General features: G+C 35.5%; 1 protein-coding gene across 1 annotated transcript in view; it reads left to right on the top strand.

The window, feature by feature from the left end:
• Positions 1–14,043, top strand: part of LOC115425569 (ATP-binding cassette sub-family A member 2-like) — a 116,739-nt gene that overhangs the window by 43,239 nt on the left and 59,457 nt on the right. Inside the window, 7 exon segments of the mRNA XM_030143197.1 lie at positions 2,328–2,524; positions 3,489–3,662; positions 4,602–4,798; positions 8,003–8,123; positions 10,417–10,707; positions 11,952–12,173; positions 13,918–14,020. Of these exon segments, the coding sequence (XP_029999057.1) occupies positions 2,328–2,524; positions 3,489–3,662; positions 4,602–4,798; positions 8,003–8,123; positions 10,417–10,707; positions 11,952–12,173; positions 13,918–14,020 (1,305 nt within the window).

Raw genomic sequence — 14,043 nt, 5'->3', positions numbered from 1 at the left:
CCCGGGGGAAATTTTAGTTTGTTACCGTTGCTCCAGTCACGTATAATAAAAACTAACAGGATATAAATTAGCAATACAAAAAAAAAAAAAAATTATATGTATATATATATATATCTATATATATATATATATATATATATATATATATAGATAGATAGATAGATAGATAGATAGATATAGATATATATAGATATATTGATATATAGATAGATATAGATATATAGCTATATATATAGATATGTGTGTGTGTGTGTGTATCATATAATGAATGAAACCATTCCAAACTCTTTAAATTGCTTTTACAGACATTTATTTTTACACATATGCAGCTTGTTCTATATAAATGACACCAAATTAGGGCAAATAAATGTGTGTTAATATTTTATTGTACTTCTCTCTGTCTGCAGGTTATTTCTAAAAATAAAATTCAGATAAGAGGGAAAATACTGCTGCAACCTCTCCTGCTCCAGACTAATTGTGTGCATGATTGCAGTTAAAGATCATTTAGTTTCTGTGAATAATATGGTTCAATAAACTCCCCATTTCACCTTCCTGTTTTACAAGACACAACTCCCCTTAACATCCCCTTCAGCACTCATTCAGGAGGAAATTTACGCCACAGCGAAGGTCGACTGAGAACACAGCTTAGTGGTTTTTACGAGTGCATAATTTATTTTTATTCTGCAAAACTGACTTGTTCTATTCTTGTTTTTATGTAGTTTTGATGTTAGTTTTTCAGGTATTATGAGGTGGTTTATAGAGAATGAAAACAGTGAAGGACTAGACATTAACTCATATAGACCCAGTGCTATTTTTGTGGCAGTTTCCAAATTAAATTTTCTCTATATTTAACTTTCATTAAGTGATTTATCACCATTTATTATAATTTTATTCTCTGTGTTTTGTGTGTTTTCAGTGAAATTCAGGTGTTTTCCTATATTTACTTTATTGATCATGTAGATGTTCATAAAAGTTCACATTAAAGTTGAGGGTTATTATATCAAAAACAGAGAAAACTGAAGAAAAAGCGACTTTTTTAGTAAAATATATTATTAACTGAACATAAAAACAAGTGTCTTCATCCACTGTCATTGATCCACCTCCATGGGTTTTACTGGTGAATCAATGTTGTAGAAGATTGTTCATTTTATTTATTAGTTCATTTATTTTTGTTCATTTTGTTTCCCATTTATTATTTTTTCTCCAACTTTGTTCAGTCTGTGGCTTATATTGTTTGTGTTACTTATTATTTTGTTGATTTGTTATTGATTTTTGTTCATTTAATTGATCATTTTATTCTTTTTGACTTCATTTTAGACAATTTTTTTGCTTATTTTTTTAACATTATTTATTATTTTGGATTTTTTTTTTTAATTGAATCAATGTTGTAGAAGATGACAGTGTTTCCATGGTAACTACAGAACCTCTGAATGTCCAAATGAGTCATATCTGATGACCATGAAAAGATGAATAACTGTATTTTACGCCAATTATTTACATGTATTGATCGGATTAGTGGCTCAACAGATATTAAACAGTTTAGATCAGTGGATGGTTTTGGACACCAGTGGATTTTTGGGGTTTTTAAGGGTAAACAAATATATTTAAGACTGTTAAAGACGGGTAAAATATGTTCAACGCAGTATATTTCTCGTACTATCCCCTTACTATAGTAAAAACCACATATCTAAAAATGTTTTTCAATGTTTGTGGTAAACTGAAGAATGACATGTTTCCGTCATGGGTCGAGATTAACCCTATAACGCCAAATGTATCATATTTGATACAAGCACTTTGAAGCCCTCTGCATGATCAGTGTGATTTTTTGTCTTGAAAAACCTGATGTATACAATTAAATACATACAATACACAGATAATCCACCAGGGGGAGGAGTTCATTCAGCAGAGGCCTTTCCAGTGACACTACAAGACTGACATTAATGAGGAAGGATTATTATTTACTATTATTATTTACATTATTTACATGTATTGATAGGATTAACAGATCAGTAGATGGTTTTGGTTGACGGTGGATGTTTGGGTCTTTATGGGTTAAATGTAATTCACAGAAACATTGATTTTGAAGGTTCTATATTGTGCAAAGGCATTTTATTCTTGATTTTAGCTGCAGTTCTGTTCATTTATAGTTAGTGCAGCATTGTCTGTTGCTCTGTTTGCAGCTCTCACATGTTTCTGCGCATGTTTTAGTCTTTGCTAGTTTTAACCTCCTCCTCATAACCCCTGCCTCCTGCATCATTAAATCTCCCTTCTGCCCTGGAGTGTAAAGTTTGGCGAAGGTGATCCAGTTTAGTTCTGTGTTTGTCCAGGATGATCGTCGACCTGGAGTTATCCAACAAGCGCCACAGCCTGGTGCAGACCTTGTCCGGGGGGATGAAGAGGAAGCTGTCGGTGGCCATCGCCTTCGTCGGAGGCTCCAGAGCCGTCATCCTGGACGAGCCCACGGCGGGGGTGGATCCGTACGCACGCCGGGCCATCTGGGACCTCATCCTCAAGTACAAACAGGGTGAGTACCAGAGGACGTCCTCGCAGTCTGCCCTCACAACTATTTTTAAAGAGGTCAAGGCTCTCTTTTATATGCAAATGTTAGTGGAGACTTTAATAAAGCTGCATCTACTGGAGGGATCTGCTGAGTTAATAGAGGACGCTGCACACATCAAACCATTTCTCAGTTCATTTTTCTTCATGATGAGGCTGATGGGATCACATTTTCATATAATCAAAGAAAAACTCCCGTATGTGTACGCCTGTAAAAATGGTTGTTAACCCATAAGGACCCAGTGTGACATTTGTGTCAGTTCCCAAATTATTTTTCCTCGATATTTAACATTTCTTCAGTTATTTATCACCATTTATTGTAATATTATTCTCTTTAGTTTGAGTTTTTGTGTGTAAATCATGTATTTTCCTATATTTAATTCACTGATCATGTAGATGTTCATAAAAGCTCGGAGTAAAGATGAGGGTTATTATATCAAAAAATAGAGAAAACTGAAAAGAAGTTACTTCTTCAGCAAAATCTCTCATTAACTGAATATAAACCCAGTGTCTCCATCCACTGTCATTGATCCAACTCCATGGGTTTTTCTGGTGAATCAATGCTGTAGAAGATGACAGTGTTTCCATGGTAACTACGGTGCCTCTGAACGTCCAAATGGGTCATATCTGATGACCATGAAAAGATGACAAACTGTATTTTACACCAATTATTTACATGTATTGATAGGATTAGTGGATCAACAGGTATTAGATATTTTATACTGGTAGATTTTTTTGGTTGCCAGTGGTTGTTTGGGTCTTTATGGGTTAACTTGGCACATTACGTTAGAAAATAAATATAGGAAAGAAATGTTTCATACATATTAGAGGTGCACAATATATCGTTTGAGCATCGTCATCACAATGTACACTATATGACGTAAACCATCAGCTGTGCATGTGTGTAAGTGTGTGTTGTCCGTCTGCACCAGGTCGGACCATTCTGCTCTCCACCCACCACATGGATGAAGCCGACCTGCTGGGAGATCGCATCGCCATCATCTCACACGGGAAACTCAAATGCTGCGGCTCTCCGCTCTTCCTGAAGAGCACCTACGGAGACGGATACAAACTGACGCTGGTCAAAAAGCAGAGCGAAGGCAGAGGTGTGTATACGGTCTGAGTACGGAGGTCACACAACACTCAGATTTTCACCAACGATGGAAGTAAATGAAGCCAATGCAAACAAATCCTACAGATGCAGTTAATCTAGTTTATTATAATGAAGCCTGTGTCTGAAAGTCAGTGTTCACCCTCTGATGAACCAGTGTCTGGACTCTAAACTCTTCCATAAATGAGTTTAAAATGAGCCCTGTTTAAATCAGTGTCACAATATGTTCTTTCTAGTTCTTTTTTTTTATTCTTGACTCCATTTTTGTCATTTTTGTCATGTTAAAAATTATCATTTTTATTATATTTTTATCCACAAAGGAATGATTTCATGTTTGAAATATTTTCTTTTTTTTTTTTTTTTTTTTTTTTTTTACATTTTCAACAGCTGTAAAATGTTTTGTTTTGGGTTTTTTTTTTTGTATTTTGAGTGAGTGAGTCCTTTGTTGTTTCTGTAGAATGAAGGAAAGAATGACTGTAGAAAGGATCAAAGGTTTAGATGAAATTCTTTTCTATTCTATTGTGTTCTATTCTTTTCGAGTCTATTCTGTTCTTTTCTATTCTTTTCTTTTCTATCCTGTTCTATTCCGCTCTGTTCTTTTCTATTCTATTCTATTCTATTCTGTTCCATTCTGTTTTTTTCTATTATGTTCTATTCTTTTTTATTCTTTTCTATTCTTTTCTGTTCTATTCTTCTCTTTTCTATTCTATTCTATACTTTTTTATTCTATTCTATTCTACCTGATGCTTTGCCTCTAACCTTTTATCCAATAATTCACTCTTTTACTTGGACACATTTTCTGCTGTCGTCCGTTTGTTTTTGTCTCTTTAATATTCTGTCCTCCTCTGCTCTGTCCGTCCGTCTGTCCATCATGGTGTCTGTTTGTTTGTTTGTTTGTTTGTTTATTTGTTGGTTTGTTTCCTCCGTCCTTCAGGCCAGGGCAGTCAGCTGCAGTCTCCCTCGTCCCTGTCCCCGTCCTCCTCTCTGTCGCCTTGCTCAGAGGCTCGGGTCACCCAGTTTATTCGTCAGTTCGTGGCGTCCTGCCTGCTGGTGTCCGACTCCAACACTGAGCTGTCCTACGTCCTGCCGTCCGAGGCCGTCAAGAAGGGCTGCTTCGAGAGACTCTTCCAGGTTCATTTACGCTCAACGTGGCATGACTTTTCTATTTTTTTTTTTGTTTGTCAGTTTACCACATGAGCACTACTATTTATAAAGGACATGATGTTTCAAATTTAATGTCTACAGTTGCACTAAAATACAATAATGTAAATTAATATGTATAGTCACGTAAAACCGTGCACCATTAATTCAAATGTTTCTGCTTAGTTATATATTGTGTTATGTACTGAAAATATTTATTGATTTATTTATGGAGCCAATTTGGGGCCCATATTTATTTATTTAGTTATTTAGAACAATAATATAAATTAACATGTATAGTTGCATAAAACCATACACCATTAATTCAAACGTTTCTACTTAGTTATATATTGTGTTATGTACTGATAATATTCATAGATTTATTTATGGAGCCGATTTGGGGCCCTTATTTATTTATTTATGTATGTATGTATGTGTGTATGTATGTATTTGTTTAGAACATGCAAAGAAACAAATTTTAAAAAAAGCAAAATAAGACAAAAACAAAATAACATGTAAATGTACAGAATCTATCTTCAAGTACGTGTCTGAATGTGTATGGTCAAAAAGGAGTAGGAAGAAATATAAACAGTATAATCTGTATGAGTGATTCTTGAAACTGTTTTGTTTTTATTTGAGATAAAAAAGACCATGATTCTTAATAAATAGTACATTGTAAAAAAAAAAAAAAAAAAAAACACAAAAAAAGTCAATAAAATAAAAATAAAGAAATACAATAAAAAATGAAATAAATGAAATAAGATAGTTACAGTGAAATAAAACACAGAAATAAATTAATACAATAAAAAATGTAATAAAAAGTACATAATACACTAAATTAGTAACTAAATTAAAACTTGCAAACAAGGAAATCTGTTTGGATGTCTAGGAAATAATATTATAACTAGATAATGCTTGACACGATTTTATTGTTTGGTGAATTTCTCTACAAAAACAGTCATGAGAAACGCAGACTCTTAAGTTGGTTTCATTTGTTCAATTCGTTACAGTTATGATTGCATTGGTTAATTTATGTAGAGACTAGTTAAAAAACTTCAACCTTTTAATGGCACATGAAATATTTGTCATGTTCTGACCGTAAATAATCATTTTTAACAAAATGTAACTGTCTGGTTTCTTTAACTTTTTCTCAGGAAAGAAAAATCAGCGTTTAAATTTACATGAAATATTCATTTTTTGTTTATTGGGGTAATTATTCGCAAGGACTAATAAGGACATTTTTATTATAATATTTCAAATCAGGGGGAATTTGAAGTTCTATAAGCTGTAGGTGTGATGTGTCCACTGCTTTTGTCCATATTCTGTGTCTTAAAATGAAAAACTAGTGTCAGGAAAAACATTAGTTCAGGATCTTATTGAAATCAAAGTGTCAGTTTTTGAACCTGTGTAAGTTTTATTTTATTTTATTTTATTTTTCTACTTTATTTATTTGCACATCATAAAACAGCAAGAGAAAAAAATTATAAAACAACAACAACATTCAAACAAATAACATCATTGTGCAGGAGAAGATAGAAGCCAAAAAAGGCTCATGTGAATACCTCGCTGGAAATAAACACTACACAGGGGGAAAAAAAAGAAAAAAAGAATTAAAAATATGATATAACTGAAATAATAAACTAAAGTAAAAACAATAAAAATACAAATCAAATTACAAATCATCAAATGATATACAGCCTTACATTTTTACATGAATTATGATCCTTTTCAGATGCTTTTTCAATAATGATAAAGATGTTGATTGAAGTTCAGGTTATAGATTAGTTCTCTTTTGTCCACGTCATTGTTTATCCTTAGTTGTTTTTCAAGTTCAGCTGGACTGGTTTTGTTCTTGAAAATGTTGTCATCATCTGTTCTATTTGCTGGTGGGGGAAAGCGAACTTATTAGACCAGTTGTTCCCAACCTTTTTTGGCTCGTGACCCCATTTTAACATCACAAATTTCAAGCAACCCCAGACATTCAAAACAGTTAATATTTTTTTCTTTGCTAAAATTAATTTGTTTTTGGTCGTGTAATAGTTTGCTATACTATGTTGCAAATAAACGTTAATTTTAGAGGACATTTAGTCTATATAATGTATATTATTCTGGACGGAGGCAGTAAAGCCAGGTGTAGATTACTGCACAAAGGGAGAATTTGATTTTCCTTGGACAGGATATGTACAGTCAGTCCAGCTGTGATTTACAAGGCTGACAATTAACCCTTTCATGCATAGTGGTCACCACAGTGGACAGCTCTTCTACACTTGTTCCCTTATCGTATTTTCAAAGGATTTTGTTATTTTAGTTCCATATAAGCTAACACAGAGGACACTTAAGCATCATCCCATACACTACAATTCATACCATTACTGTAACTTAGCTGTTGATAAACCTGATTTGCACGAACATGTTTGAGTGTAAATCAGGTACATGTTATTGTTCTTAGACTGTCTTTAACTTTTTAGTTTTGTTTTTTTTTTTAAGTTTTTTTTTTTTTTTTTTTTTTTTTGCATATAATCTCCATGAAGTGAGTAATAACTAGTATTAGAGTTTGTTAAAATGTGACAAAACATCAGATTAACAATATTTTGATTGATTGATTTCATAGTTTTCACACAGTGTATCAGTAAATAGATGTTTCTTTGCTTCTAAAATTAAACACATGCTGTTCAGCTGAGTGGACATTTTTGCAACTCTATGAAAAATAGGTTCATAAAAAACAGTTTCAATCACATTATTTTTTTTTCATGCCTAAAGAGTAATAATAATAAAATATAATAATAATAAAAATAAAAACACTCAAGGAAAAAAAATCTCAATTAAGTTTCTCATAATTCATGCATGATAGGGTTAATACTGAACAAACAACAACTCAAACTATGAATTATGAAAGATCTGCAGCATTTGAAACTGACCACAATGAACATTTGACAGATAAAGAGAACCACAGTGCTGCAGTTTCGGACTCACAGTTTGTCATGTCTTTTATGGATTGTGACTGTCTCTGTAAACTCAACATATATTTTTTAGTAGTAAGTTTTTTTGTTTTTTTTTTTAAATCAATTACTAGAAATTTCAGGCGACCCCATTTTAATTCCAGACGAGCCCACAGTTGAAAAACACTGTATTCGACAGTATCAGCCCCAGTCGTCCCTTCAGTCTGACGTCGTCCTGTCTTGTTTGTGTCTCCAGGCGTTGGAGCAGAGTCTGGACAGTCTGGCTCTGACCAGCTTCGGCGTGATGGACACCACCCTGGAGGAGGTCTTCCTCAAAGTGTCTGAGGAGGATCAGTCTCTGGAGAACAGTGACGCTGGTGAGACCTAGTTCCTCTGCTGTGTTTTCAGACTGCTTCACGTACTTATAGTTCAGTGTCCGACAGGCCATGAGCTACTGTGAAGGGGCTGTGTCAAGAGTTATCGTCATTAGCAATTTCTTCAAACATCTACTCTGACAAAACTACTGTACATTTAAAATTTTATATTTAGCTTCCTTGAGATAATGTCTACAAAGCTTGTTAACAGTTTGGAGAACTTTTGATTCTTGAATTTTTGACAAATGTGTGAAATATAAAAAAATTGCCTTTATAACATATAAATGGTTACAGATATCAGTATAGTTACTACTGAGCACTGATAGGAAGTCACATATGGACTTTCATTTGAGTCCATGACCTTTGACTTTGAATGACCTTGAAGGGTCAATCTCAAGGTCACTAATGTCTCCATTTCAAGAATCACCTCTGAAACTAGTGGTTGGATTCATTTAAAAAATTATATGTAGCTTCATTGGGATAATGTCTACAAAGCTTTTTTTTTTTGACAGTTTTGATAACTTTTGATTCTTGAATTTTTTGACAAATTTTTTGAATTATAAAAAACTTTCTTTTACTTCTAATGGTCCATATTTTGATGGTTTATAACATATAAATGGTTACAGATATCAGTATAGTTACTACTGAGCACTGATAGGAAGTCATATATGGACTTTCATTTGGGTCCATGACCTTTGACCTTGAGTGACCTTTAAGGGTCAAAGTCAAGGTCACCAATGTCTACATTTCTTTTTTTTCTAATTTTATTTTTGTACAGAAAAGTAAGATAACAAGAACATTTAACGAGGGCTGTACACAATCAAATAAAATACAATAACAATATACAGGGAAATACAGTTTCATAAAGAAAAGAGAATATGTAAAAAAAAAAAAAAAAAAAAAAGAAACTCAAGGTCACCAGTGCCTACATTTCAACAATTTTCTCTGAAAGTAGTGGTTGGATTTATTAAAAATTTTATCTGTGGTTTCCTTGGGTCAAATGTCTACAAAGTTTGCTGACAGTTTTGAGAAATTATGATTTTTAAATTTTTGTCAAATTTTCTAAATATTAAAAATTTGCCTTTACTTACAATTAGGGATGGGAACTGAGAACCGGTTCTTTTTGAGAACCGGATCCCAGTAGTTCGATTCCTTGGAATTGTTTGCCTGCCTGCTTAACAATTCTGCTTATTGATTCCGCCTTCGTTAAGCACACGTGATGACATCCCACGTACGCTGCATCGTTTTGGTCAGAACGTAGTCAACATAGTGTTGAGGCAGAAACGGTCTAAAGAGACGACACCAGGGCCACTTGTAACATTTGCAAAAAGCTTGGAATCCCTCCAGTCTGCTCAAACATTTGTCCAGAGTATGTGATTCATTTAATTCTCTACTTAGCAACACTTGTGAATGTTGCGGCAGAGTGAACACCAGGCTGTCATCCGGGCCCAGTTCTGGTTCCGGTCCGGGCAACAAACGTTGCACCCCCTCAAATACAAGTTTCCGAAGACAGGGGAAAGGAAATGAGGTGCACAACAACAGGAGACAGGCAGAGTCGAACCGGTTCCACGTAGTGGAAATGCGGCAATAGAGGAATTAGTAAAACGTATTTAGTTTCACTTTCACTGTACACCCCCCCATCCCCACCCCAAACCGGGCCCGGTGTCATCTTTTGCTATTTGTACATATTGTATTTATGTTATATTTTCTGTGCAAAGATGGAAATATAAAAGACAGTTAATGCAAACACACCCGTTTGTACTCTTTTATTCCCTCACCCGATGAGAGTCGATAAGAGAATCGATAAGGAGTCGAATTGATAAGCAAAATCGATAATGGAATCAGAATCGTTAAATTCTTATCGATTCCCATCCCTGCTTATAATGGTCCATATTTTTTATGTTTATATCGTGTAAAGGGTTACAGATATGAATAAAGTTCCTATTGATCACTGATAGAAGTCATATTTGGACTTTGAATTACTTGAGTTCTCCTCCAGTGAAAGTCCCGCCCACCTCTATTGTCAGATTGATCTGCATCCAGACCACAGGACTGGAACATAGAATAGAACCTGACAACCTCACACATCCAGCTTGTTATTGATTCTTGATAGAACATGCTGGTGAGGTACAGGACTATTTGCCCTATCTTTAACTTTTGTAACTTACTTACAGATTTTCCAACACAGGTTTTCTGCTACATGTGCAGTATCTTAGTCAAAGTGCTGATGTCTTAGTTCTGAGGAGGTCTTTGGCTCCGGGCTCAGAGGCTCATTCTCATTCTCTCCTCTGGGCAGACATGAAGGGCTCCCCGGGGGGCAGCTCGGTGGGGAAATCCTCAGTGGGCTCAGGAGGTCTGGGGGGGCCGCAGGGTGAAACCGGGCCCTCAGCGGAGAGCGAGAAGCCGGAGGTGGAGCTGAGTAATCTGGTGATGTGTTCAAAGCTGAGTCAGAGCCAGTCCTCTCTGAAATCCTCCTCATCCGTCGGCTCCGTGAGGGGGGACGAAGGGGGGCCCTACGCAGAGTTCTACGGAGAGTACTGTCCGCTCTTTGAAAATGGACAGGAGTCCGACTCTGCCAGCCTTCGGGGTGAGTATGTGTTAGGTTAACCCAGTGTCGGACCTCGTATGTGACGCCTAGTCCTTCAGTGGTTCTATCGGACTTAATCCACCTTTTAACCCTTAGATCAGGGGTGTCAAACATGTGGCCCGGGGGCTGAAACCGGCCCACCAAAGGGTCCAGTCCGGCCCGCAGGATGAATTAGTGAAATACAAAAATTACACTAAAGATATTAACAATCAAGGATGTCAAAATAAATTTAGTTCAGTTCCATCTAAAGTGGGTCAGACCAGTAAAATACTATCATAATAAAGTATAAATAACAAAAAACACATATTTTTCTCTTTGTTTTAGTGTAAAAAAAGTAAAATTACACAAAAATGTTAACATTTACAAAAAATGTGAAAAACCTGAACAAATATGAACAACCTAAAATGTCTTAAGAGATTTAAGAGTTTTACCAATATTCTGTCTGTTATTAAATGTTTTGTGCATTTGTAGATCCACTGTGATCTGTACGTTGTAATGAACATGTAAAAATGAGAAGCTGAGGCCAAATAATGGCATAAATTGTTAAAATCGCACTTTTTTTCTTAATAAGTTTCATTTTGGTCATGGTTCATGTTTTTCCATATTTTTTTTAAAGATAGTTTGTAGATGTAGAAATTTTGATAATATAATCAAATTTTTTTCACTCGAAAACAAAGAAATTAGACATACAAATTTTGGTATTTATATTATTTATGTATTATTATGTTATTATTTTAATGATCCGGCCCACTGCATGTCATATGGGCTTTATGTGGCTCCTAAACTTACATGAGTTTGACACCCCTGCCTTAGACGCAACCCTCATCTTTAATCTGAGCTTTTATGAACATCTACATGATCAGTGAATTAAATATAAGAAAATACCTGATGTTCATTTATTAAAAGTTAAATAAAATGGATAATATAACAGGAAATGGTGAAAAATCCCTTAAGAATGGTTAAGTATAGAGAAAAATGTTTTTGGGAACTGCTGCTAAAACTTTCACTGGGTCTTTATGGGTTAATTTATGGCCAATATCATATTCCTGCAAGAATGTGACATTGGATAAGTTTATTAAAATGATGAAGCTGTTAACGGACACCATAATCAAAGCCAAAGCTGCTGCAACAAAATATTAGAGTATCTGACTTTTTTTTGACAAGGCTAGTTCTTTCCTGTTGGTCAACAATCTGCTGTGCTTCATCAGAGTTTAATTTTTTCCCTGTGTGTCCTTCACTTCCAGGGGACTTGGAGAACCCACCGTCCCCAGAGCCCGAGGTCCTGGAGGGGCAGGGCAGCTTCAAACTGGAGGGCTGGTGGCTGAAGCTGAGCCAGTTCCACGGCCTGATCGTCAAACGGTTCCATTGTGCCAAGAGGAACACCAAGGGCCTGTTCTCTCAGATCCTCCTGCCTGCCTTCTTTGTCTGCGTGGCCATGACCGTGGCATTATCTGTTCCTGAGATCGGTGAGAGGTCACATGACACAGGTTTCAGCACAGAGCGTCTTCTGTTCTGATGATCAGAGTGTTCGGTGCAGTCGGAGGTACAGCTGCCGGTGAAACACCTCAGTGTTTCGCAGTTCGTCCATCGTTCTTCTGATTACCTGCACTTCCATCAGTACGGTGTCCATTTTAGGACATTCGTCGTCAGAGTCAGGTATCGGGGAAAAAAGTCATCAGGTATCAGGAAAAAAGTCATCAGATATCAGGAAAGAAGTCATCAGGTATCAGGGGAAAAAGTCATCAGGTATCAGGGAAAAAGTCGGCAGTTATCAGGAAAAGGTCGATCAAGCATCAGGAAAAAGTCATCAGGTATTAGGAAAAAGTCATTAGGTATCAGGAAAAAGGTCATCGGGTATCAGGAAAAAAGTCATGAGCTATCAGAAAAAAAGTTATTAGGTATCAGGAAATAAGTCATCATATACCAGGGGGAAAAGTCATCAGGTACCAGGAAAAAGTCGTCAAGTGTCAGGAAAAAAGTCACCGGGTATCAGGAAAAAGTCATCAGTTATCAGTAAAAAGTCATTGTGTATCAGCAAAAAAGTCATCAGGTATCAGGATAAAAAGTCATCAGGTATCAGGAAAAAGTCATCAGGCATCAGGACAAAGGTCATCAGGTATCAGGAAAAAAGTCATCAGTTATCAGGAAAAAGTCATTGGGTATCAGCAAAAAGTCATCAGGTATCAGGAAATAATGTCATCAGGTATCAGGAAAAAGGTCATCAGGTATAAGGAAAAGTCATCGGGTATCAGGCAAAAAGTCATCAAGCGTTCTTAGTCTGAGTCTGGTATTGGTATCAGGAAAAAGTTTTTTTATTGAAGTTTAAAGTTTTTTAAAAAAGTAAAGCTTTTTCCCGATAACTTTTTTTCCTGATACCTGACTCTGACGATGAGGATGTCTTAAAATGGACACCGTACATATCAGCTGTAAATCATTTGACAGAGATGAAAACAAGTGGTGTTTGATAAAATGGAGATGTGCAAGCAGATTAACCCTTTAAACGCCAAAGTCGCAATATTGCGTCAAGTTCAGTTTAGTTCAGTTTATTGTCATTTGCAGTAGAAAACCGCATTGGAAAAAAGGTGCAATAAGCTCAGAGTGTACAGTAAATATTTAGACACACAATACACAGACCTGAAAGACACACATGAAACATAAACATTGTTGTGATAAAAGCATAATAAAAAAGAAATAAATAAATATGCATGCTATTTCCAGTTTGTCTTAAATATGTTTTTTGATGGAAGTGTTCGTCATTTCCTGATAAGTTAACATTTGATCATTTGAACATTGAATGAAATTTAAATAACACTCCACATTTAAGTGAAAAAGAAGTTGGTGTAACATCTTGTAAAAAAAAGAAAAGTGAGTTAAACATCTGAATTTTTTACAGGTGATATCTATAAATGCACTATACCATATACCATATCCAGCATTTTTAGTTTGGAGTTCTTTAATCTTAGGGCTAATTAAAAAAAAAACCTAGCAATATTTTCCCACTTTTATGTCTTTAAATGTGATGAGTTAAAGCTTGATTGTGACTAAGAGGCAGATCTCGCCAACTGGCTTTTGTCTTCAGATGAATGTTCTTTTCTTTCCTGTTCTGAAGCGTATCTTGGCTGCGGTTCTTTCATTAAAAGAAGGTTAAAACAGGTGTAAAAGCACAGTTATCGGATGTTCAAAATGTGGCTGTCGTCTACTGTTTTCCAGGAGATCTGCCTCCTCTCATCTTGTCTCCATCCCAGTATCATAACTACACCCAACCAAGAGGAAACTTCATCCCCTACGCTAACGAAGACAGACCCCAGTACAGGTCAGACAACATTTACAGCAACA

This window comes from Sphaeramia orbicularis, chromosome 9 (assembly GCF_902148855.1).
Source record: "Sphaeramia orbicularis chromosome 9, fSphaOr1.1, whole genome shotgun sequence".
Classification (NCBI taxonomy): domain Eukaryota; kingdom Metazoa; phylum Chordata; class Actinopteri; order Kurtiformes; family Apogonidae; genus Sphaeramia; species Sphaeramia orbicularis.
The sequence above is the reverse complement of the archived record's forward strand: the minus strand, read 5'-3'. Positions and strand labels throughout refer to the sequence as shown.